This window comes from Mauremys reevesii, linkage group 2 (genome assembly GCF_016161935.1).
Source record: "Mauremys reevesii isolate NIE-2019 linkage group 2, ASM1616193v1, whole genome shotgun sequence".
Classification (NCBI taxonomy): domain Eukaryota; kingdom Metazoa; phylum Chordata; order Testudines; family Geoemydidae; genus Mauremys; species Mauremys reevesii.
Genome location: NC_052624.1, coordinates 168,368,669 through 168,395,473, shown reverse-complemented (window position 1 = coordinate 168,395,473; position 26,805 = coordinate 168,368,669). Strand labels below are relative to the sequence as shown.

Sequence of the window (26,805 nt, the reverse complement as noted above, 5' to 3'; positions counted from 1 at the left end):
CATTCTGATTTAAGATTTTGCATGCCAGTAATACATTTTAACGTTTTAGAAGGTCTCTTTCTATAAGTCTATAAAATATAACTAAACTATTGTTGTATGTAAAGTAAATACGTTTTTTTAAATGTTTAAGAAGCTTCATTTAAAATTAAATTAAAATGCAGAGCCCCCCGGACTGGTGGCCAGGACCCAGGCAGTGTGAGTGCCACTGAAAATCAGCTTGCGTGCTGCCTTTGGCACGCGTGCCATAGGTTGCATACCCCTGGTGTAGACATATACCATAATAGGTACTTCTTTGGGGTTACATTTTAGCACACAGCTTTATCTTGTTATCTTCAACAGGACAGTATTTAGATGGAATGCGTTCATGCAGTCAGGGTGAGTATAATAAAATAAATAAACCCTTATGTAATGTTATTTCATGTTTGTTCTTTTCCTATTCAGGAAGTAGCACTTAGAAGAAAGGTGTGTTCTGCATCCCAGAAGCATGGACTTCCAAAGTGTTTGCAGGCAGGTGGGAATATTTTTAATAGAGCTGGAGGCTTGCTAGTGTACCCAGCTTATTTAATCTCTGCCCTCAATTCAAAGAGTTAGGAGCAGTCCCAGAAAAGGTAGGAAATTATTCAAAAAACTCTGTGCTTCTAGTATTTTATTCCACTGTAACTGATTGCTGAATTTGAACAAAGAGCTCCAACACCAAAATGTATGAAGATATGGGTTCTGCATAAACATACTGCATGATAGTTACAGATAAATAATTAGGACCCGTTTCTCCATTGCCCCAGTGTGACTCCATCAATTTCAGTGAGGTTATTCCATCATAAAGCTAGAAGGCGGCAGTGGAGAACTAGTGCCTAGTACAGGGGTGGGCAAATTTTTTGGCCAAGGGCCACATCTGGGAATAGAAATTGTATGGATGGCCATGAATGCTCATGAAATTGGGGTTGGGGTGTGGGAGGAGGTGAGGGTTCTGGTTGGGGATGCGGGCTCCAGGGTGGGCCAGAAATGAGGAGTTCAGGGTGCAGGAGGGGGCTTCAGGCTGGGCAGGGGGAGTAGGGTATGTGTGGGGGGGTGAGGGCTCCAGCTGGGAGGTGCAGGCTCTGGGGTGGGGTTGGGGATGAGAAGTTTGGGGTGAAGGAGGGTGCTTCAGGCTGGGATTGAGGGGTTTGGAGGGCAGAAGGGGGATCAGGGTTGGGGTAGGGCATTGGGGTGCAAAAAGAGGCTCAGGGGTGCAGGCTTCAGGCAGCACTTACCTCAGGCAGCTCCCGGAAGCAGTGGCCATGTCCCCACTCTGGCTCCCACACGGAGCCGTGGCCAGGCAGCTCTGTGCGCTGCCTCATCTGCAGGCATCGTCCCTGCAGCTCCCATTGGCCACAGTTCCCAGCCAATGGGAGCTGCGGGGGTGGCAATTGGGGCAGGGGCAGCATGCAGAACAGAGCCCCCTGGCTTCCCTTACATGTAGGAGCTGGAGCGGAGCCATGCTGCTGCTTCCAGGGGCAGCCTGGAGCGGCCCCCAACCCTGCTCCCCAGCTGGAGTGCCGGAGTAGGGAAAGCAGGGGCTCGAGGGCTGGCTTAAAATGGCTGGTGATCCGAATCTGGCCTGCAGCCGTAGTTTACCCACCTCTGCCCTAGTATGATGCTGGCTGAAAGTAAAATTATTACAAAGCAGATGGTTGTAAGAAAAATGCACTTTATTTCTTATAGTTCACACAATTGATTCTTGTACAATACTTGCCCATTGGCATGTTATCTGCAGAGGAAACATAACACTTGCAAGCGGTCTACAAACAAGAAAAAATGCCAGCAGAAATGTAAAGATTACAAAACATTTACATTCAAATGGTTTTATTGCATTGCTAGCCATGCCTATCTTAAGTCAGTATAATTCATGAGACTGTGGGCCACAGCCTCATCTGGTATAATTGGCCTAGCTCCATTGACGTCAGTGGGGGTGGTCCAATCTGCACCTACTGAAGATCTGGCCCTGCTTGTGTACTCTTTGTATGCCTGCCCAGGTAATTGTTTTATTCCTGAGATGCATTTCTCTATATCAAACTTGTTCTTCTGCTTTATAACATAAGAACATAAGAATGGCCCTGCTGGGTCAGATCAGAGGTCCATCTAGCCCAGTATCCTGTCTTCCAACAGTGGCCAGTGCCAGGTGCCCCAGAGGGAATGGACAGAATAGGTAATCATCAAGTGATCCATCCCCAGTTGCACATTCCCAGCTTCTGGCAAACTGTATAGTTGTGCAGTACTAAGAGTGCAAATTACAGTCATTTAGAAAGCAACCAGTGCATTTTTATTGTGCTTTTGAGAGTCGTAGCCCAATATTATCATTATCAAGTCCTCTAACCACATGAACAGAAGAGAAAAATTCTTAATAATTTGCATTATTTGTTGTTCCCCAAGCTAAAAGATTGACCAATAATACAGGAAAGTGAAGTAAAATTACCCAAGCTATTTAGACACTTGAGGCGATGTCTTTGTGGTACAGTCCTACTGCTGCAAGATCCTGTTTAGCAACAGAAATCTGAGTGGTTACGGGGAGCAGAATCTGCCAAAGAAGAGGATGGTCTTAGTTTTATTGTGCCTGATGAAGAAGAGGAAAGGGTGATCTGCTGCAAACTGAATAGCAGAAATGAGACTTCGTGATGTCATAGAAGCTGCACTGGCAGCTGCAGCCTCCGTGCCTTCTTCATTGATCTCCACAAAGCACTTGTGAAAAACATTTGACAAAACCAGATCATTTTTCTCAGACATCCCTCTGAAATCAGCTCGGTCCTGACTGAAGGCATCTCGCATCCCCATGCTGCTCAAAGTAGATTTGAGGTCATAACTCTCTTCCATTTTGATCCTGGGCAGATACACATCCACTTCAGTTTTCTCCAACATTTCTGAGCTGGTCCATCTGGATAATGTCTCATACGTCAAGTCTCTTTCTAGCTACAGTTAGTTAAAAAGAGAGAATCAAAAATTATGCAGTGAAAATGAAACTTCCTTAACGTTGATGTCCTTCACAATCCTGAATGGAGAAACTATGGAGATGGTTTTCAAATATAGTGAAGATCACTGAAAAGCTTCTGGCTTGTTTACAGGTGTCTTAACTGTAAAACAGGGTGTTTTCTTACAGCAGATTGGTGCAGTAACTGGAAGTTCGAACAGACTTTAAAGCCAGAAGGGACGATCACCTAGTCTGACGTCCTGCACATCAGGGGCCACAGAATCATACCCACCCTCTCCTGCAATAGATCCATAACCTCTGGCTGAGTTACTGAAGTCTTCAAACCTTGATTTAAAGCTACAGAGAATCCACCATTTACTTTAGTTCAAACCAGCAAGTGACACATGCCCCACGCTACAGAGGAAGGTGAAACCCCCCTGCGTCATTGCCAAGCTGACCTGGAGGAATATTCCCTCCTGACCCCACATAGTGAATACTTTCAGTGTTGAATATTTGTAGCGTAATAGCAGCAGAGTCCTGATTTACGTAATAGTAGCCCAGTTAATGTATTGTTGTATCTGTTGAGCCTCTGGCATTCTAGCTTATCCGCTTGCAATCTACCAGAAAAGTATGATTGTTAATTAATTACACATATGCTTAAGTCACTATTTGTTAGCGGAGTTGTTCTAAGTTATAGTTTTCCTTATTTAAAATATTTATTGTATGATAATACATTTGGAAATCTGGTCACCTAGTATTTTTTCAAGAGGGGAGCTGGAAAGGAACAATGAAGATGATGGCATTTCCATCATCCCTTCTTGGAACTGATCCAGCAGAGCTTCTCCCCTTGCAAAACTCCAGTTAAAGTTAATGGGAGTCTTGCCGGAGAAAGGGTACTGCCGGCTCTGGTGTCCTTACAGATTAGTGCTGGGAAACCTTCAAAGATGTAGATATTTGTTTAGTATGAAGTGTTCCCCTCTATCCTGGCTTTTTGTCAGGGGTTCTAGTAGTCTCTGGTTTTGCTTGGGCTGAAAGAACTGCCTTTCTTGGAGGATTTTGGGGCTTCTGCATCTAGGACTGGATGACAGCAAGAAGTGCAAAAAAGTATCGGGTTTATGAAAACCCTTTGTCATAGGTCAAAAAAGGCTCAGGTTCTCTGAGTGTTAGACAATGTTTTGGATCTGTCCTTATTTTTTCCTGAGCTAGATCTTTTCACCTGTTCTTAATACCAGAATGGAGTGTCACCTACTATCAGACAGCAGCCATATAATCATCTAGGATATAAAAACAATTGAATTCCCCGTATTAATATGATTAATTTCTTTACCATTTCTAGGCCAGTGGTGTCATCGCTGATGTCATCTGGTAGCAGTATGAGCATGCTGAGGTCATTATTGACATATGGGAGCTCAATAATGTGGGTGCGCATTGTTTGAATGTAGGTCCAATTAAATTTCCCTCTCTGGAACATCATCTGCACTGGCTTAGTTGTATCCTGCAACAAGGCAAAGGAGGACAAATGCCACTTTTAAAGGATCAGGCGAAAACAATATAGTTAAATATTAACATTAATTTTTCTTGCCTGTGTTACTTATAATGAGTTAGGTTACTAAAAAGTGATACTTCATAGAACCAATTTATTTGTCACTATTTATGCTGATACACCTCTACCCCACTATAACGCAGTCATGGGGAGCCAAAAAATCCCTACTGCGTTATAGCTGAACCCCCGTTATATCAGGGTAGGGGCAGCAGGGCTCTGGCGGTGATTTAAAGAGCTCTGGGCTCCAGCCGCTGCGGGGAGCCCCAGGCCCTTTAAATCGCCGGCGAGCCCCACTGCCACAGCCCCGGGGTAGGGGCGGAAGGGCTCCAGCGGTGTTTTAAAGAGCTCCAGGCTCCAGCCGCTGCGGGGAGCCCAGGCCCTTTAAATCGCCGGCGAGTCCCACTGCCACAGCCCCGGGGTAGTGGCAGCAGGGCTCCGGCGGTGTTTTAAAGGGCCCGGGGCTCCCCGCAGCAGTCAGAGCCCTGGACCCTTTAAAGCACCGCCAGAGCCCTGCTGCTACTGCGCTATATGCGAACCCGTGTTATATTGGGTTGCGTTATAGCAGGGTAGAGGTGTATTTCCACCTCTCAGTTTTGATACTGAGATTATGTCTGCACAGCAGTTTAAGCCCGGGTTTGAGCCCGGGCACAAGGCAACCTCTCTTTGTGTCCACACTCCAAATGTGCTAACCTACGGTTCAGACCTAGGGTTACAGGATCCTGCAGGGCTGGAGGGCACCAGCCAGTGTTAAACTGGGATCTAGTGTCTGAGCCCTATTGGTTTCCTGTGTGCACGCAGCCCTTGCTTGACTTGGGACCGAGAAGTCCTCCAGATATAGCCCAGAGTTCCCAGCGCAGAGAAGCAGACAGTCAAAGCAGTGGCTGGAAGTGCCATTATTGCCTGGCTGAGCCCATTCCCACTTCCTGCTCTAGCTACTCCTTGCTGCTGCGTGGAGCTTGCCCGGAGCAAGGAGCAAAGCTGACGGGCAGGAGCTGGCTCCTAGTCGCTGGGATATTGGGGGTCATCCCTCCCCATCAGCGCTTGGTCCCAATCTGCTCTCTGTCCCTTGCTACCAGCCCCCCCGTCTCCCTGGAGCTGCGTCTGCAGGGGCGCAGTGAGCACTGTGAGGGCGGTGACTGGAAGGTAGCTCCAAAACTTTCCTGCAGCCCCCTGGGGATCCCTGATCCCTGCCTCCCGGGATACAGTGGGTGCAGGGATAAGGGAGCCCACTGGGTGTTGGAGCACACTGCACCCAGGCCATGGGGATGCACTTTGCTACTCCATAGCCGGCAGCAGCCAGGCTGGGACGTGTGTTTTTCTTCAGGTACCTTCATTTTATGTCAAACTTTAAAAAAACAGACAAGAATAAATAAAAACCCAACCAAAGAAAAACACCTTCATTGAGCTTCTCATTTTAAAAATTAAGAATTGAAAAGTTTCATTTCAATAGTTTGACAGCCCTGGAGACCGATGTCCTAATTCTCTTCACTACAGGTGCACTTGGCTATTTTCCTGCCAATGTAACTCGGTCTAGAGCTGGAGAGCCCAATTCTGAGATTAGAAAAAAAGCCTTCTCAAACTGCAGTCATTCTACTGAGACAGCCACCAAAGGAGCTCATTATGCGGTTTATGTACTCCTGTGCGCCTTGTGAGCACCTGAGTCCCATCAGTAGCACCCTCATAGTGAGGAAACAGGGTGGGCAATAAGCTAGATTGTCAACATTGCAGGGTAGGGGGTACTAGGAACCTTAGGATATGTTTACTTTGACTCTGGTCTGTGCACTGCGGTGTGGATGCCAGAGCCCTAGGTTCAAGCACTGGTCAGAAAATTCTTAACCTATTGTTAAAATTCAATGTAGACGCTCAAGCCCAGAGTTCCCTAACACAGGTCAGCTGACTTGAGTCCCACTAACCCGAGGCTGACATTGCTGTGTAAACACAGCTTGAAAACAGACCTGAACCCTAAGTTTCACTTCTGTGTATTGTCAGTTCCTCTGTTGGTTGCACTGAGTGCACTGTGTAGGGTGACCAGACAGCAAATGTGAAAAATCAGGACATGAGGTGGGGGGGTAATAGGAGCCTATATAAGAAAAATACCCCAAAATTGGGACATCTGGTCACCCTAATGCTGTCTGAATTGCAGATACTTCAGGGGAATTCTTATGATTTAATTAAAACAACTCTGACACCGTGAGGATTTAGAGACTGGCAGGCTTTTGAAAATGGGGGGACAGGTCTCTCCCTAGCTTTTCTCTCTGTTCCAGCCCACCAGCATTTATAACATTTCATGGCTTAGTCACATACCTTGTTCACTCTGAAAGGTTGTTCCTTTGTAACTCCATCCTTAAATGTCTTTGCCCAGTTTCCTTTGAAGTAGAGGGCATTGACTAGCACCAGCTTGGTGAGTGAATCAACAGAGTTGACAGGCAATAGCGCCTGGATTTTACCTTTAGGAAATAGTGAGACAGTCATATATTTGTGCAGCTTTTCTGCTTGGAGTAAATGTAGGAACTGAGTTTTGGAATATGTGCTATTGAGACCATACTTGTAGGGCAGCTTCCTGTCTTAAAAGACTATTGTGAAATATCCTCAAACATTGGGCTGGGCTCTGTGGTCTCCTTCAGTGATTTTGCCCTACTCAGGCTTCCTCTTGCTAGTAATAACCCTGATAGATAGTCTTAAGCTACATTCCCCCCCTGGACAGAGAAAGAAGACTGAAGAAAAAAAGGAAGAGGTGGGGACATGTCAAAATAAAAAAAATCCAGTGTGGCCTCCAAGAGAGGAAACTAATTTTGCCTGAGGCTCATAGATACTACTGTGGTGAGTATGGCCTACACATGATAAAAGTACAGTATAAAGCTATAAGAGGCTCAGAGTTTATCCCTCTGGCTGCAGAACCTTACCCTAGTGCTGAAACTTCTTCACCCACTTTCTGTTTTTGGAGGAGAAAAGGCCTACAAACTCCTCTGTGGAGTTTCAGCAGAATGTACCCTTTCTGTCAGACTGTTCCATGACACCATTTATAACAGAAAATGAACCCCCTGAACACATTGAATGGAATCCCATCACAATGAAACACATTTTGCTATGTAAGTATTTGTATCAGGCCCAGCACTGTGGTATCTTATTGCCTTCAAACACATGAAGGTTAAATTGTTATCCTAAATATTTGTGCAAATGGAAAGCAGTAGTCACCAGTGTTTTTCCTTGGGGTGTGAGTAGTGTTATAACTGAAGGGGAATGTCATTTTGGATTTGGTGTTACTGAACTTTCATATGTAGTTATCTGCCTGCCTCCAACCGGGGCAGTGAGGCAGCGGCCATTTTGTGTTTCAGTTCAAATGCAGAGTGTAGCAGAATAAATCAATGTTTTCTCTCTCCCTTCATAAACAATTTAGGGTGGGAAAATACATGATGTTTCTTTGTAAATGGTAAAAGAACAGTCCCGAGCTCACCTTCAGTCTGGTGTTCAACATTGGAATTGATTTCTCTTCTTACTTCTTCTGCTGCTCCCATGAAATCAACAGCTCGTGGCTCTGTGTGGTAATATTTTTTAATCGATTGTAAATATTCCTTCAAGGCAAGAGAGAGAAGAGTCTTACATATTATTTAGCAATATATCTGTGCCAACTACTGCCAAATAAAAAGGGGAGTTCATGTTATGACACAGTGTACTAGGAGCATAAAACTCTGTCTTCAGAGAAGCAAAATGTTTTTAGTTATATTTGTTATCAATCATTTACTCATCTATGATTGTTCATGCTTAGATACAGTCCAGTCAGGAAAAGCAAATAAAAAGAATACTTGTAATTTTGATCTGAGTATCTACAAAGAGTCAGTGAGAAATAAATCTTAAAGGATAATAAACCATTTTGCAGATGTAATTAAAATATTTGCATTTAGGTCTTGTCTGGTTTGTTGTCATAGACCAATCATAAAGATGAGTTGTATCCCTATTACACAGATAGATGAACTGCTTCACTTACTTTATTGAAAAGTGATGATTTCTCTCCATATAACTGGTTGACACTTTTAAGCAGGTAATTTTTAATGGGTTGGTTAATTTCAGAGCTAAGTGCCTGAAACCTTGCGTGGATGTTGCTTGAGTTCTCCGGATTGGCCTTGAAAGAAGGAAGAAATATTTTGGTTATTTATCTGCGATTTCTAGGCAAGTGATTCTGAACGTCTAATATCATATATTGCACATAGCTCCACTGGTGACAGTTGCATGTAATCTCCTGTACAGTTACTCAAGTAATTTTTTGTGAACTGTGTGTTGATATGAATGAGGAGCACTAAACCTATCAATAAAATCTCCAGACAGTGGACACACCATAGACACTGTGTGAGCAAGAGGGAGCTCTGTAATACACTGAAATATAAAGTTAATATTAAAAAGCAAAGCACATGCACAGAGATAGTGATAGTACAGTGTCTGTACAATGCATGGAGACTTAGCTATATGATGCCCATTAGCATTTATGAAAGTCCCATAACCCAAAATTCCCATCTATCACATTGAAAGTTTGCCCCAAATGTGTAGAACATGTGATTCCAATATTGGCTGGTAGTGTTAGGAAACTGTTTGTATTGTTGCACATGAAGCAGGTAAAATTATGATGTCAACCTATTTAAGGAAGTTAAGCAGGAAGTCAGTAAATTTGGGCACAGTTTTGCAAGGTTCTTATTATCTATGGAAGTTAAGAATATATGAAGATAAGAATAGCCACCCTGGATCAGAGCAATGATCCATCTAGCCCAGGATCCTGTCTTCTGACAGTGGCCAGTGCCAGATGCTTCAGAAGGAATTAACAGAATATATTGAGTGGTCCATCCCCTGTCATCTAGTCCCAGCTTCTGGCAGTCAGAGGTTTAGTGACACCCAGAGCATGGGTTCGTGTCCCTGACCATCTTGGCTAATAGCCATTGATGGACCTATCCTCTATCCTCCATGAACTTATCTAATTATTTTTTGAACCCAGTTATATTTTTGGCCTTCACAACATCCCCTGGCAACAAGTTCCACAGGTTGACTGTGTGCTGTATAAAGAAGTGCTTCCTTATGTTTCTTTTAAACCTGCTGCCTAGTAATCTCATTGGGTAACTCCTGGATCTTGGGATCTGTGAAGGGGTAAATAACATTTCCTTATTCACTTTTTCCACACCATTCATGATTTTAAGGGCCTCTATCCTTCCCGCCCCCTACTCCCCGCCATCTCTTTTCCAAGACAAACTGTCCCTGTCTTTTTAATTTCCCCTTTTAGAGAAGCTGTTCCATACCCTTAAGCATTTTTGTTGCCATTCTCTGTGGCATTATCTCTGGCATTATGTAATTTCCTGTCTTATTATCTATCCCATTCCCATTGGTTTCTAACATTGTTTTTTCACTGTCTCTACACACCGAGCAGATGTTTTCAGAGAACTAGCCACAATGACACCAAGATCCCTTTCATGAATGTTAACAGCTAATTTAGACACTATAATTTTCTATGTACACCTGGGATTAGTTTTCTGATGTGCATTACTTTGCATTTCTCAACATTGAATTTCATCTGCCATTTTCTTGCTCAGTCACCCAGTTTTGTGAGATCCTTTGCAGTTGGCTTTGAACTCTATTATCTTGAATCATTTTGTATTGTCTGCAAACTCACTGTTTACCCCTTTTCCCCCCCAGATAATTTGTAAATATGTTGGACAGCACTGGTCCCAGTACAGATACTCAGGTAACCCTGCTATTTCCCTCTCTCCACTGTGAAAAATGACCATTTATTCCTATCCTTCATTTCCTGCCTTTTTAACCAGTTACTGTTTTATGAGAGAACCTTCCCTCTTATCCCACGGCTGCTTACTTTGCTTAAGAGCCTTTGCTGAACAACCTTGTCAAAGGCCTTCTGAGAGTCCAAGTATACTGTCCAAGTATACTATATCCACTGGATCGCCCTTATCCACATGTTGTTGACCCCCTCAAAGAATTCTAATAGATTGGTGAAGCATGATATCCTTTTACAAAAGCTGTGTTGACTCTTCCCACATATTGTGTCTGATCATTCTGTTTTTTACTATAATTTCAACCAATTTGCCTGGTACTGAAGTTAGGTTTACCAGTCTGTAATTGCCAGGATCACCTCTGGAGTAGGGTGACCAGATGTTAAGGGGAAAATATTGGGACCGCCACAGGGGGGGCATTTTTTTTCTTCTTCACATCACCTGTCCGGGAATTCGATGGCAAATCAGTGGAGAGTCCTTCAGTCGCGGACGGTCTTTGGCAGTAATTCGGTGGCAGGTAATAAACCTTGCCGCCAAAGACAGAAGCACCCGCTGCTGAAATACCGCCGAAGACCGTCCGCGACTGAAGGACTCTCCGCCGAATTGCCACCGAAGACCAGGAAACAAAATATCGGGACAACAGGATGCAGGACAAACTCCTCAAAATCAGGACGTCTGGTCACCCTACCTCTGGAGTCTTTTTAAAAAATGCTGTTGAGAGAAAAGTACAGGAAATACACTCCCTTAAATTTGCTATAGAAAATAAATTAGAGAAATAAAGATTGTATCAGTGTTCAAAAACTGCAGGGTGGCTCAGAATTTGGAATCATAGTACATTCATATCTTACAAGCATATGACAGTGAAGGATTTATGAAACAATTTGAAATTTCTAAACAGACAGAAAGTTCCCTGCAGCACTTCCATAATCTCAAAATGATGATATCCTGTTGCAAACGGTATGAGCTCTGATTGCTAACAGAGAGGAAGCAGTTAGATCTAGACACTGGGCTTTATGCCAGTCTGTATGGTGAGCTCCTACTGGCAGAAAGTAAACCCCTTCTCCACCAGTGGGGTCTTTGGCTTGTCAGCAGAGCCCCAAAGGTGGGTGGAGTTGGCCAGGAAGAGTTTGGCTGTCAAATGCGCTGATTAATTAACACTCTTGACCATCATCCGCTGTCAGGTCTTCTGTATAGCCAGCCACACTTTAAAGGTGCTGAACTGTAGGGTAGGGAGTTAGTGAAAAGACCATCTCTCCTCTACCATGAGGGAATCCTACCAGCGATGCACCAGTGGTGGAGAGGATTGTGATTTGCTCTCCCTTGCACCAAAAATGATGAATCAAGCACATTCCATCTAACACTATAATGACCGATAAAGGACTTTTCAGGGTGCCATAGAAATATTCTCTGACATGATTGTTATGCCCATTTACACCCAGCACAATAATTTTATCTATATCAGAACATTTCAGCACAGCAGTGTATTTCCTTGGCATTGTCATGGGGAAAATCCCTCCCTCTCAAAATCTCACATGCATGTCTCTTGTATGAGCCAATAATATCTTAATTTCACCCAGCACTGCATTTACATGTGTGAGAGCAGCCTTGATGCTGTTGTAAGCAGGGATCATGTCTTTAAGAGTGCAGAGCACACTCTAATATTCAATAGCTAGAAATTTAACAATAATAAAAAAGGGAAAACCCACAAATTTAAAAAAGAGAAAGGCAAAGAAACACAGAGAATGGTCACAACTCTGCGGAGTACCTCAAATGAGGAAATGCAAGTCACACCCTTTGCAATTTACATAAAAGGGAAGGATGTCTCTCTTGTTGTATCAGGGACAATATTACAGGAGGAAACCTCTCAGCATACCATACTCATTCATTGTGTACATTTAACAGGAGAAAGGCAAACCAAAGTGAATTCAAACATGGAAGGAAAGGCAGTCTAAAAAAGAAGGGAACATGCCTATAACTTGGACACCTTAGACATTTATTTTGGTGAGCTACCTTTTTAACACTGATACACGGATTTGATAGAAGCTCCTCCATTTTGGAATAGGCTCGTCGTGGTTTTATGGTTGTGATGTCAACTCCAGCTCCTCCAACTTTGTTAAAGTGAAGCACCTACAATGAGAATTGCAAACAGAATAGATGCAGTGAGAGATAGATCACTTGATATGTAAGAACTTATGGTTAAAGCAGAAGACTTGGGGTCAGGAGACCTGGATCTCGGTTCTGTTCTTGCCTCTGCCCCAACTTACTGTGTGGTCTTAGGCTAGTCACTTAGAGTACGGCTAGACAGCAGTTAAACACCTGTGGCTGGCGGGGTCAGCTCACTTGGGCTTCCACAGCTTGGGCTGCAGGACTGTAAAATTATGGTGTAGACATTGGGGCTTGGGCTGGAGCCTGAGCTCTGGGAGGGTCCCTGTGAGGGGGCTCCAGTCCGAGCTTGAAGGAGTCTTTTATTCCAGTTTCTGCCTGACTTAATAGTGTGTGGAACACTACCTTTGGCTCTCCTATTAGTATCTTGTAAACACCAAAACCTACCAATTTTCTAGAAACGAGAAGTATAGCTGCACCATCCAAAATATGTAACAACAAGCTAGCATGTGTGTGGGTCAGTAAAACGCTATGCAGCATTGGGGGTGGGGAGGGGGGGAGAGCCAGCTCTTGTAATAATTGGGCCTCCCAAATTATCCTAATTGTGAGCTCAACTGTGAAAAGTGAGTGAGAGCTCATAAAGTGTCACAATACCCTATAACAATAGATATTGATAGGAAAAGTTGCAAAAGGGAGACAGACTGAATTACTCTCAACAAAAAGGCCCATGTCTGCAACTCAAGGACTGTGTTAAGATCTTGCTTCAAAAAAAAAAAAGAAAAGATGGGTGGATCAAAAGTGGAAAGCTGCTGGCATGATATTAGGCTAACCACAAACACAATAATGAGGGATGGGGCATAGACAGCTCATGATGATGATGACTGTGGGGGGGGGGGGCAGCTCCATGCTGCCAGCTCTGGGAAGACAGAGACATGGAAGGACAGGGAGGCAGAGCTGGAGTCCTGTCCTCCCCACATTACGTTTCCAGTTCATTCGGCCCCTGTCTCCAGCAGCTGGGCCCAGGCAGGAGGGGAGTTGGGGGGGGGGCCTCATGAGAAGTGGCTCCAATCCCTCAGCTCCCTGCCTGGCCCGAGCATTTACGGGGAGGGGCCGAATGAGCTGGAAGTGCCCAGGGAGAGGTACAGCAAGAGAAGGACAGAGCTGCCCTCCCTTGGCAGCAGGCCGAACAGAGCAAGCCCTGCACGGGCAGCTTGGCACTCACTGAAATCAGGGTGTGTGGGGGGCAGCAATTGCCTCTGCATGCCCCCGACTCCCGCTATGCTTCACCTATGGGATGGGGTAGTCCACCCTTCACTCCCTCTTGGGGTTCTTTAAAGAAAAGAGCCTTTGGGACTGGGAGGGGAAGGCAGATGGATGTGATTGGCGACTGACTGAAAGACAAGAGAAGGGGAAAAAGTGAATGTCACCATCACAGCTGCCACCCCTCTGTCTCCTGGGACCCCAGGATCTAGCATGGCACCATTGTGCCTTTTTCTTCCTAATCCCAAGAGATGTCCTGACCAGACTGGGCCAAGAAAGAGGGACCCAAGTGACCTCACCACCTCCACCCGCTCCAGCTGAATCCCAAACACCACCTAAGATGTAAGACTGCCTCTTTCTCACCCCCCATCCCACTCACACTCTTTTTGTGTCCTTTTCCTTCTCCACCTTATTTCTGTTCTGGCCAGTCAGGACGGTATGTTTAGCAACAATGCTGTAAGCCGGAGGCCAGAAAGGCAGCTAAAAGCAATGCCCAAAACAGCCTGATACTTGTACAAATTTTCCTGATTTCCGAGTGGCTGACAAGATCATGTGCTGTGCCTGTGTTTTTCCAGCAGTGAGGTTTCAAGTGAGAGTCAAAGCCAGAGACAGAAGCTGCATTTTCTATCTTTGATGTTCTTTTCTTTTCCCTTTTCTGTGTGTTTGTCTTGTTTTGTCTTTTAGGAAAGAGGCTTAAACTTTAACAACAACAGCAACAATGACAGCTCCAGCCCATCTCAGCAAACTTCTTCTCTTTTCCCCAGACAGACAGTTAGGGCATGTCTCCTGTCAATTTAGGCACTTACTGGAATGAGAAGATTAAGGGAATGTGACCAAATAACGGATCCTGTTGACCCAGCATGGTGTAGACACTGCTGTAAGTCGACCTAAGGTACGTCAACTCCAGCTACGTTATTCACATATCTGGAGTTGCGTAACTTAGGTCAACTTACCTCCTCTCCTCCGTGCCCCCCCCCACCCCCATAGTGTAGACAACGCCTTAGTGTCATCTTTAACACCATCTAAAAGGCTGTCAGACTAGGGGAGGTTCTGTCTTCAGCTAAAGGGAAAGAGAACAAGGGATGCTGTTAAAAGCCTTTTTAAACATATTAACTATTGTTTCTTTTTTTCTGTATCTTTAATAAAAGATGTAAAGGATTTTTAGTGATGTGTTTGCCCTGGTACCAGGCTGGCTGTGGTTTCTGTATACCAACCTCCAAAACTTGTTTTAAATTGTTTGATGTTGGACAGCGACAGAATCATGTTAACAAATTTGGCTCTTTCGGCCTCTATATTCCATCTAAATTAATACAGGAGTCCCTCATCCACATCAGTAAGCACCAGTTGTTGTACAACACATGTTACTCAATAGTAGTGGCATTTCTCAAAAGCTGACATTCTCTGTAGTCCCAACTCACCTTTGCCATCTGATCTGCAGTGTTGCCTTTGGCTCCAAGGTACACAGTGGCCAGGGTAGTTGAAATACTCCAAGGGGAAAGCAAGATATTTGTGTTGGTTTGTGTCTTACACTCATGTTTGAAAAGGTCGAGGGCAAAACCAGTGTTTGCCACACTCAGAGCTTCCATTATTTGAAACCTGGAAAGCGAGAGAAAAGAAAATACATCTCTAGCTGGCAGCTCATTGCATAATGCTGGTGATTGCTGCCCAACCCTATTTCCTACTGAAGAAATTAAAGTGGTTTGAAAGTTTCTGAGGTGCAGCTACCCTGAGAGCTAAGCTTTTCAGTGCAGGCAGCTAAATAGTCATTTGGACCTTAGTATGTGCTACGTGTCTGTGTTAAAACACATTTCCCTCACTTTAGTTATTTCATAGAGACCCTTCTACAGTATGTGTTAAGCCTTTTCTTTTCAAAAGGCCTCTGATAGAGGATATTGATTCTACTTATAGATCTGACCCAAAGATATCTTGTGGCAATAAGTTCTGCTGGCTTTTTATGCATTTGTGTATAGTATTTTGTTTTGAACTGAAGGAAGCTCTGGAAGTTGAAGGAACACATTTCACCCTCTCAGGAGTCTATGGGCTGCTCACTTCAACCATCTGCTATCTGTTATTCCTGCTGTCTGATTGGCCATCTAAGTTGCATGTAATTTTCTATTCCTTGATTACACAGTGTATAGTGAAATAGGTAGATGCACACATAACTCCTTTTTTTATAACAGACGAAAGAACGAGAACTTAATGGAACTGAATGGTAATAAATTTAAAGTAATAAAGGAAAAATCTTTACACAATGCACAAATTTACCCATGGAGTTCATTACCACAAGTATCATTGAGTCATCAAGAACTTAGTAGGATTCAAGAGAGAATTAGATGGTTATATGACTAATGAGAACATTAAATAGTTACTTTAGCTACGATAAAAATATTATAAGGTTTAACCCCTCATGGTTCATTGCATATGCCTGCAACTAACTGGGTTAGGAAGAAGCTTCCTCTATTGCAGGTTATTCCATAGTTGGCCACCGTGGGACTTATTGCACCTTCCTCTGCAGCATCTGGAATTAGCCACAGCTAGAGACTGGATACTTGACTAAATGAACCCCTGATGCAATTGTCTGTGGCAATTCCAATGTTCCTGTTTGTGCAAACAAAAGCCCTTTGACTTGGATATTTGTAAAGAGTGAATAAATCAGAAACAAACATGGTCAAATTGATCAACCATTCAGAATGTTTCTGAACACTTTGCTATATTCAGTGAGCTAGACTGCCAACTACTATATGTCAAATACCATGTATTCCTTTCTTGCCTTTCAAAAATCTCCTGAAATCCTATCCCTTCTGTGAAACAGTCCAGCTGTAACAATCTGTAGTCACTCTGACTTATTCAGTATTTTATTTTTCTGCATGGTACTCATACATGTTATTAGACATCCAGCTCTTCAGGGCAAGGATTCTTTTGGGGGGGCGGGGGGAGGAGGTAGTTTACAAATATACACACAATTATTATTTATTATTTGTACTTTTTGAAGCCCCAGATATGAATCAGGGACCCCACTGAGGTAGATACCGCACAAATGTTGAACAAGACAGTCTATGCCCCAGGCAGCTTATAATCTAGGTTTTTTGATGTAAATAATAACACTAGAATACAGTAATTTTAATATATACACAGGTCCGTACTCTGCCCTGATTAACACATCATCCAGTGGAGTTGCATAAAATATAAGTAGGCTTGGAAGGATTAGATTTTTATCAGTAAACATCAATTTCACTGTACACACAAACTGATGAAAAAATATTTCCATCAATCATAATCAAAATTACACATATTAAAAGTAAGAAAAATGCTTCTTGGGAACATATAAGTGATTTATACTTTTGAATTAGGCTTGGTACAAATGAACTACAAAAAGAATAATAAAAATAGGTATGGTTTGTTGATTTAAGAATATTTACTTTGTATATTTTGATGTTGACAGCTTGTGTTTTTAACATAACATTTGAGTCTCAACATCTACTGTCAGGAAACACACACACCAATTTCACCCAACAGGGATAATTTAAATCCATGCAAATCTAAAAAATACTGAAAAATAGACACTGATATTATCTAGCAAAATTTAAAAAACAAGACAAATTCTGCCAAGTCTAAAGGCAAGTCACAATAGAATTTGATCTTCTTGTGTATTTTTCTGTAAGAGATAAAATTAAAGTTAACTTACTCTTCTAGACAGTGTCTGCTATCTCGTTAAAATATGTTTCTTATTACACTGCTTCCATCCAGAGCCCCTCCATGTATACTTTCTATGCATTTACAAACACCACAGTATATCAATGAGAATTAAAATGTGGAATCTATTGAAGTAATTTTACAATACCTTGTTTTGCTCAAGGATGAAGTCTGGCACTCGATGTATTTCTTGGGTTTGTTACAATTCACACACATGGTAGGCTGAATATATAGTGTTTCTTTCACCCCTCCCACAGAAAGATTTCCAGTGACTCAGAATGTTGCAGTTTAGTTTTGCTGAAAGGAAGTATCTCTATGGAAGCACTGAGCCATCCCATAAGAGCTGGATGTAAAGGGATGGTGGGAATGATCTCATGTACAGGACTGGCTGCCACATTGTTACTACAGGCATTTCATGGGAACAGGCTAGTAATGACATGAACCAGCACTACTCGAAACAACTTTTGCTTTGTAATGTGTCGATTTCCACATAATACAATATCTGATCACTTTCTCCCATGAGGTCATCAGTTAATAACCTGCAAGGGAGGGAGATGAAGAAAGGCCTTGTGCCCTTTTTACTGCTCCATAATGTGTGAAAAATACATGGGAGGGTGCTTGTCACAGGGTTCAGGGGAATATATATTTAGATTATAAAATATTTGCTTTTTCGTATTAGATACTCAGGTTTTGTCTACCTATTGCAGGAGTAGAACTTGTGAAATTATAAAATCCCAAGAGAGACAAGGAACAGAGGGTTGCTGAACAGACAAGGATTTTTCACCTGACTACCCCTTGTGATTTAAATAGAACAGTTCTTTCTGAGACAAGGGACCTTGCTGGCTAACCCTGTGAGTTGTGCTAATTTGCTTCATCGCTTTAGAAGTCCATGCAACTTTAACTAACAAAAAGATGGTGACATCTTTCCCCAAGCTCATTCCAGAGAAAGTGTGAGGCTATCTCACACTGCGCCACTGCAAAGCGTCTGGTGAAGACACTTTATGCTGCCAGGAAAGAGCTCTCCTGTCGGCATAAAAAACCCCACCCCCACGAGCAGCAGAAGCTGTGTCAGTGGGACAAGCTCTCCCACTTCATAGTGCTGTGCCCATAAGCACTTATATCCCCATTCATTGGGTGAATGACAGATGTACTGGGCCAGTTTTTTCTGTAATCAGTGGTGTTACAGTGAGGATGTTACAGCTTGGGAAATGGTTGTGATGCACTGTACACACACGTGCAGTATAAGGTGAAATTAAAGACTTCTGTGGTTATTCAATATAATTTCTAAGTAGCCCAATATTTTTAAAGCTGTCTTCTCTTAAATCCTATTTTCCTGTGACATGTAATCTACGAGAAGTGCATCTATGTTACACACAAAATTCTGTTCAAGTAAAAGGACAATATATATTAAATCATTGTGATGGGATGAGAGATAACAATAAAAAATATATATACGCACATTCTTCCATGTACTGAGGTTCTCCAAGGAAAACACAAAAGCGAGTAGGAAGCAGTGCTGGTGATTTGGTAATTGTGGAACTCTTCCCTCTAAATTCATGCTAAATTAAGGCGCCAGCGTGTTGTTAGAAGACATTGTGTTGGGGGAGGTGCTGCCTTTCTGAAGGGATGTAAATGTGAGGGATTGTCCGTTGTGGTCATCCAAGCTTCCATTGCACTCTGTGCAGGACTAATATTGACCATTACAGTGACCTGGTAAATTTCCACTTGTGTAATGGCATTCTGCCTACCTCTCTTCCTCCTGCAATTAATTCAATCTTTTTCTTCACTTATTTTTCTACACTGTTCAGTGTTTCTCTCTCTAATTAAAGAAATACAAGTTTCTTTCCAAAATCAAGGCAACAATGCATCTTCTATTGTAAGTATTCTTCTCTTGCTCCCCCTCAAGTCTTGTTCAACTCTTTCAGACTGCTCAGGGGCTGAAACTTTCCATGGCTGGTTTCTGCCAACAAGTGACTTAGTTTTGGAAATTTTTGCCAAAATCTGTACAGTTGTTCATGACTCCTATTTGTTTACAAACACATTTATTCCAGTGAGAAATCTTGTTCATGCAGAACTCTCAGAGTAAAATTATTTGGCTCAAATTTGGTTCAAATTTGATGTGTTTTGTAGATTTCTGTTAGATCTAAAGAACAACCCATGTTAGAAAGAAATGGATGTTGAGTAGTCTTGATGTATCAAAAGTTTCTCCATGCTGATGAAGCATGATTTCTTTGCTCAGTGGAAATCTTCAAAACTGGCAATATTTATATGCAGGGGATTCTTCTGTTCAGTTTTTTGCTTATTCAAAAGCACAATCTAAATTTACTTCTAAATACTTTTTGGGAGGCTGCAATTCATATATAAACTGTATTACTTTGCTAGCTATACACACCTTTAGATTTTGTATTCACAAAAATGCAGTCCCAGTGATGATGCAGACATCAGCAAGCAGTCTTGAAATTTTCCAGTTGACTTGTAATGCTAAAACTATGAGGGGGAACCTGGGTTTCTCTGTAACAAAGCATAGTAACACTGAAACACACTGTGATTAATGATAGGTTTACAGGTAATAGTCATGTATAAAAACATCACTGAGATTCTTTTGATGTCACAGGGTGTGACTTTGTGGCAGCTGCCTTACTGCTGAATCAGAAAATTCTCTGCTTCATGTTACATTATTTTAACTGGTGCTAAGATCTTTTTTCTATCCCCTTTTTTTCCTGGAAGAGAACACCAAACAGAAACCAGTTATAAAAATGTAGCTTAGTATCAATGCACTGATGTGTTGAGAAGGGCTATCTGGGGGCCTCTTGTTAAAATTTTTGCCTTTTTTTTTTTAATTTCTGAAAACCAATTGATTTTGCCTTTTTGAATGAACTAAATTGCATCAAATGGCTGGTATTTTCCAAATTTCACAGAGAAAGAATACCTCCCACCCCTGGCTTCCCTACATTGTCTTTACCCCCTGCCCTGCTCCTTCAAATTGTGCCCCCTCCTTCATCGTGCTATGATTTCACTATATCTTTCTAGGACAGAGTGTATACAATTCTAGCACACATTATTTAATGTGTTCTTACCAAGTGGTCTCCTTCTCTGTTTATGGTTATTAGAAAGCACAGCTGTGTTATATGGGGAGAAATTAAATAGTGTAGAGGCTGAAATAGCAGCACAGTACAGAGGAGGTGCAGGTCTTCTTGAGAGGTGGCTTCTTGCCCTGTGTCACACTGACATTGTTGTGTTCAGTACAGCGGCTCCAGCAGGGGCTGGGCATTCAAATATGGAACTTACTCCCCTTTCTCTCTCCTCTTTCCCTCCACCTCCCTCCATTCTTTGTTAAAAATAACCCACATCTGTTTACACTTCCGAACAGACCCATATCTTCATAGAAATGTACAATGATGGAACACACTTATTTTCCCTTTTCCACACCTGACAAATATTCAAAGGAGCTTGTGACAGGTTCCCACCCATTTCGGGGTGCCACCTGGGACTGGGGTACCACTGCGCCCATCTGACCCACCAGCCTGGGCTCCCCTCTTACACTGTGCTACTGTGATAAGCTGGCAAGCTCTCCAAGCTTGCTCTTTCACCAGCATACACACAGATAGGAACAAACCCAGCTGCAGTTTCACAGACAGATGCTGAGATCAGCTCCGCATAGGAAGGCTCAGTTAAGGCATCTCCCAGTTGCTAAGGCACACCCTCCCCTCTGGAGTGTAAACCCAAAATTATACTGTCTTGTGCTGCACAGGGAACTGTACAGGATAAGCTCATAAAATTTGCCCCCTCCCTCAATGTGGAGAGAGACATCCAACAACTTTCTGCCCCAAGCTATAATTTCCACACACTGGTTTTAGACAAAACAAAAACAAGTTTATTAACCACCAAAGATAGATTTTAAGTGATTATAAGTGATAGCAAACAGAACAAAAGATTACCATAGTAAGTAAACAAACAAAACTGCAAACTCAGCTTAACACACTAGATACGTAGGATATGAATTAACAAATTTTCACCCTGAGTGATAAGCAGGCTGGCAGATTCTTAAGACACAACCTGCTGTGGCTTTCCCAGGTTTTCATACACAGGCTAAAAATCACTCTAGCCTGGGACTATCACTTCCCACAGTTCAGTCCTTGCCCCTCAGGTGTTCCAGGTGTGCTGTTGTTTGTTTGGCCTGTTTACTGTTGAACCTGAAAGGCTGCTTGAGGGTGTTTTCAACCTCACAACATGTTTCAGTAACACATACATAGCCAAACTTCCTAACTTCATATATAATAGCACATACATACAAATCAATGAGCTACTACGGGGGAAATCATCACTTTTTTTAATGATACTACATACTTTGTACAAAACACACACAAATTACATTTTTGGACTATCGAAGAGGACTGAGTTAGGGTGCCAGAATCTGGCCCATAGGGCCCAATTGTCTATGGAGGACCCAATTTTGCAAACCTATTGCATGCAAAGTAGTATATATATTGTGAGTAATGTAATTTTGTAAAGCAGGAAAAAGAACTAGCTGATTTTTGAGAGTTATATAGAAATTTGAAAAAAGAAATCCTCCTCTCAAATTGAAATTTTTAATCTTTAGAAAAAAAAAAAATGAATCAAAATTTCCTTTGAGAGACTAAGCTAATGGAAAACCCTGACTGGTTGAGACAAGACAGAAGAGAGAGAGAAAAAAGACAGACAGACAACTGGTGAATTTGCCTGCATTTCTAGCCAAGATAATTGGGTGGGGGCAGGTTTTCTTGCTTCCTATATTTTGATTCTCCCACAAACCACCTCTTACAATATCTATCAATAATAATAATGCCTCTTTTTTTTCTTTTTTTTTCACTGGAGTCTACTGTGAATGCCAGTAAATGCAAAAAAAAACTGAAAAAAAAAAAAAAAGCAGTTTTCTAGTCAGATAGTTGGCACATAGGAATGAGGAATGTTCAAATAATAATGCTTCGTTATTTGTTCATGCATATTTTCCTTGTTTGTTCCCTCTCCCTCCTCCCTTCCTCCCTACACACTTTGCTATTGTGTGTGCTTGTGCTCCCTTCCTCCCTTCCCTTTATCAAAATAAAAAAAAAATAAAGCCATTGAGTAAAGTAACATGGACTGAAGGACTCTGAATATTTTGTGATATTTAGACACACATCTTGGGCACTTGGTCTGTGGGGTCCAGTCCCACACACCCACTCAAAAAAAGCCTGTCCTAACCTGCATTTAAGTTCTAGTTTATAGAATTATTTATGATTTTATCATCTATTTATCATATATAGGAGCAAGAGATCCATCCAGAGGAAGAAATCAGTAGAAACAGTCAGGATCATCTACAGTCAGTGCACTTCTGATGATGATGACCAAATAACCCACAGATGCAAGGGGAGAGGATGGTATCCAGGGCCAGTTTGCTGAGGGCTCCAACATGGAAATTAGATTTAATCAAGAACATTAAGAACTCCGCAAATGTCATGTTTAACTGACTGGGTGAGTTTAAAAATATAAAAGTACCCTATTGACTCCAAGTTAGACAAACTATTAAAAAAGTTGAAGTGACTGAGCAAAGAATTAGCCATGTAGAAGCTCAAGAGATGTGTAAAGAAATGGCTGATGTCAGGAGAGGTGGATGTGAGGATAAAATGGGGGTTCTGGACAACAGAAGATAGAATCTGAAAATAACTAACATACAGAGGTAAGTGTTGAATTGGGAAGAGCTTGCAGAACCCATTGTGTTGAACCAAAAGAAAATGAGCCACCCAGAGCTCCAAAAACCAGATTCCTGATATTTCAGAGAAAATAGCTTGTCCAGCAAGAACCTAGAAAAAATGAGAAACTGCAATAACAATGATACACAAGTCTTTGAAAATTCTCAACTCAATCTGGAAACATGGAGAGAACACCAAGTAATTTTTAAGAATGGTCTTGACACTGCCATGTGGTACCACCCTAACTCACGCAAAGTAATACCTTTCTAAGGGCTGGTCCACACTAAGAAGCGGGGTCGAACTAGGGTGATCAAATTCAGCAGCGTGGAAATAGCGGCTGAATTTAGTACCTTTTTCGAGCTACTCACCCTTCCAGTGGCTCCAAGGAATCAAGTCCCGTGGCCAAGGTTGACTCCGCCGCGTTTGCAGTGGTGGTGGTGTACCGAGCTTCGCGCGCGGAGTCGAAGTCGAAACTATCGCATTAGAGATTATAGTTCGAACTCCTCGAAGTCGAAAACACGCGCACACGCGCTGGGGTAAGTGTAGACTAGCCCTAATAGAGTAAGGCCTCCTGCAAACACCTGAACGCATGCTTAACTTCATGCAGGTGAGTAGTCCCTTTGAATTTAATTGGACTGTTCATGTGTGTAAAATTAAAGACATATATAAGTGTTTCCAGGATGAGAGTTTTTACAGGGCCAGAATCTGTCCCAAATCTAAAACTTTTCCAAAGGTGTGAATATTAGAGAATATGGGATAGAAAATGCACATTGACAATTTGTCAGTTGTTGTTCAGATAAAGATGGACACAGTGTAAATGCTTGTTCAGCTAGTGAAGACTACAAACCAATCCTTACAATAAAATCCTCTTTCTAGTCATGCCTGTGTGTCAAGTCAATGAAATCAGGGTGTGGAGGTTGTTTCTACATTTATTTACTTTTTTTGCTGAGATGTATTTCTCAAATGAAGCCTGTTTTTACTGCTTAGAATAGGGGCAGGCAAACTATTTGGCCTGAGGGCTGCATTGGGTTTTGGAAATTGTATGGAGAGCCGGTTAGGGGAGCAGGGCTTGGCCCGGCCCCCACCCCCATCCACTCCCTCTGCTTCTGCCCCATCCAATCCCCCCGTTCCCTGTTCCCTGACGGCCCTGTGGGACCCCTGCCCCACCCCACCCCACTCTCCGAACCCTGACCCCCCCACCCCTGACTGCCCTGTGCCGCCCCATCCAACCCCTCCTCTCCTTCCTGATGGCCCCCCTGGGACCCCTGCCCTATCCAGCCACCCCTTCTCCCTGACAGCCCCCAGAACCCCTGCCCCTGACTGTCCCCTGCCACCCCATCCAACCCCCCCAGAACCCCTGCCCCCATTCAACCCCCCTGTCCCTCACCCTCTGACCGCCCTGACCCCTATCCACACTCCCAGGGGCATGCCTGGGACCTGCTGCAGCATGCCCACACTCCCAACCCCTGACCACCACCCCAAACTCCCCTGCTCTCTATCCAACCCAGGGGCAGCTCTAGACATTTCACCACCCCAAGCACGGCGGCATGCCACGGGGGGTGCTCTGCCGGTCGCCAGTCCTGTGGCTAGGGTGGACCTCCCAAAGGCGTGCCTGCGGAGGGTCCTCTGGTCCCGCAGCTCCACCAAAGCCGCGGGACCAGCAGACCCTCTGCAGGCACGCCTGCGGGAGGTCCACCGAAGTCACGGGACCAGCAGACCCTCCGCAGGCATGCCACCAAAGGCTGCCTGCCTGCCGCTCTCCTGGCAACTGGCAGAGCGCCCCCTGCAGCATGCCGCCTCAAGCATGCGCTTGGTGTGCTGGGCCCTGGAGCTGCCCCTGATCCAACCCCCCCTCCTCTCTGCTCCCTGCCCCCTTACCGTGCTGCTTGGAGCACTGGTGGCTGGCAGCGCTACCCGGCTGGCTGCCCGGCTGGAGCCAGCTATGCACTGCACAGCACAGAGCACTGGGTCAGGCTGGGCTCCGTAGCTGCCCTGCCCCAGGAGCTCGCCGCCCAGAGCATTGCGCCAACGGCAGGGCAAGCTGAGGCTGTGGGGGAGGGGGAACGTTGGGGGAGGGGCTGGGGGCTAGCCTCCCGGGCCAGGAGCTCAGAGGCCAGGCAGGAGGGTCCCGCGGGCCGGATGTGGTCCACGGGCCGTAGTTTGCCCACCTCTGGCTTAGAACAGCTACAAAAGTCTAAAATGATGCAGTTTAGAGCATCATTGGAAGAAAAAATTGGTACATTCCTGCCGAGAGTTTAAGTTGAAATTCACTTACCATTATCAGGTCCACACAGATTACTGTAGGGACAGTCACACTTTTTTATCTTTAAATGTATTGTGGTCACTTGCACTGTTTCCTATTCCTGATTCTACAACTGACCAAGATACAGGAAAGTGAAGAAAAAGTACCCAAAATGTTTAGACACTCAAGAAAATGTGGTACATTCCTGCTTCTGCAAGATCCTATTAGGTAACAGCAAGTTACACTTCTTAAGGGGCACAGAGTCTGCTTAAGCAGGGGTTCTCAACCTTTTTCTCTCTGAGGCCCCCCTCAACATGCTATAAAAATACCAGGGCCCAACAGGGTTGGGGGGGAGGGGCAGGCTTGGGGCAGGGGCCTTGGGCATAGTTTGACTTCTATTGGTGGGGGCGGAGGGCAGGAGCCAGCAGGGTTAGAGCCACCTCTGCACGGAAGGGCCAGGGAGGGAGTGCCAGCTCCACCCCCTGACTCACCTCAGCAGGTCACCCAGCCTGTCTCAGTTGTGGGGGTGGGGATATGCAACCCAAAATTATAACTCAGAGGTGGGGGGCTTAGCTCAAAAAGTTTAAAAACAGCTCAGAGTGCAGGGAGGGGGCTGGCTAGGGGCTGTGTGCAGGCAGGGGGTAACTCAGCATATAGGGAGGGGGCACTAGAGGCTGTGTGCGGGCAGGGGGGTAACTCAGGGTGTTGGGAGGGGGTCCTAGGGACTGTGTGTGAGCAGGGGGATAGTTGTGTGTAGGGAGAGGGTATTAGTGGCTTTGTGCAGGCGGTGGAGAGCTCAGGGTACAGGGAGGGGGGAGGCTAGGAGCTGTGTGTAGGCAGAGGATAGCTCAGGGTGAAGGGAGGGGTAGCTGGGACTGTGTGCACACCGAGGGTGGCTCTGGGTGTGTAGGGAGGGGGTGGCTAGGGGCTGTGTGCAGGCAGGGGGTAACTCAGGGTGGAGAGAGGGATACTAGGGGCTGTGTGTGGGCGGGGGGGGGTAACTCAGGGTGTTGGGAGGGGGTACTAGGGACTGTTTGAGCAGGGGATAGTTCAGTGTGTAGGGAGAAGGTATTAGTGGCTGTGTGCAGGTGGGGGATAGCTCAGGGTACAGGGAGGTGGGAGGCTAGGGACTGTGTGTGGGCAGAGGGGTAGCACAGGGTGTCGGGAGAGAGGTACTAGGGGCTGTGTGGGCAGCGGGGTAGCTCAAGGTACAGGGCGAGGGCATTAGGGGCTGTGTGCTGGGAGGGCTCCCCTGGGGTCCCTGTTCCCAGAGGGGCCTGCAAGCCATGGAGCCGGATCTCCCCACCCAGGGGGCTCTTACCGGCTGTCTCTGCGGAAGCAAAGGGGGCTGGGAGCTGAGGAGCAGCTTCAACCTGGGGCACCAGCAAGAGAGGAGGGAACACTGCTGCTGCTAACGGCTCCATGGCACCAGCCAGAGCAGCTGCTGCCCCACACTGCCTGGCTCCAGCTTCCACCTCTGACCTGGCCAGTGGGTGGGGAGAGAAGATGGGGTGGGAGCTGCCCCCGAGACTGCCATGATCTTGCCATGC

At 44.4% G+C, this 26,805-nt stretch overlaps 1 protein-coding gene across 2 annotated transcripts; it reads right to left on the bottom strand.

Annotated features, from left to right (window-relative positions):
• Positions 1-1,693: 1,693 nt before the first annotated feature.
• LOC120399073 (serpin B10-like) lies at positions 1,694-25,354 on the bottom strand. 2 transcript variants are annotated; one of them, XM_039526960.1, is made up of 9 exons: positions 25,289-25,354; positions 19,698-19,816; positions 15,031-15,208; positions 12,260-12,376; positions 8,470-8,604; positions 7,939-8,056; positions 6,789-6,931; positions 4,269-4,436; positions 1,694-2,943 (listed from the first exon to the last, which is right to left on the bottom strand). In XM_039526960.1, exons 3-9 carry the CDS (start codon positions 15,196-15,198, stop codon positions 2,539-2,541), a joined length of 1,254 nt encoding a protein of 417 aa, XP_039382894.1. In that variant the 5' UTR covers positions 15,199-15,208; positions 19,698-19,816; positions 25,289-25,354; the 3' UTR covers positions 1,694-2,538. The 2 variants fall into 2 exon arrangements, with proteins under 2 accessions (XP_039382894.1, XP_039382893.1); XM_039526959.1 differs by lacking the exons at positions 19,698-19,816; positions 25,289-25,354 and adding an exon at positions 17,454-17,688.
• Positions 25,355-26,805: the final 1,451 nt, after the last annotated feature.

Bases quoted from the DNA above. Each gene is read 5' to 3' on its own strand.
- LOC120399073 (XM_039526959.1), bottom strand. From the start codon at position 17,521: ATGTGTGTGAATTGTAACAAACCCAAGAAATACATCGAGTGCCAGACT. The intron at 12,377-15,030 runs GTGAGTTGGGAC...TTCTCATTGTAG, and splicing joins CTGCAGATCAGATGGCAAAG to GTGCTTCACTTTAACAAAGT. The intron at 2,944-4,268 runs GTAAAGAAATTA...AACTAACTGTAG, and splicing joins ACACCACTGGCCTAGAAATG to CTAGAAAGAGACTTGACGTA.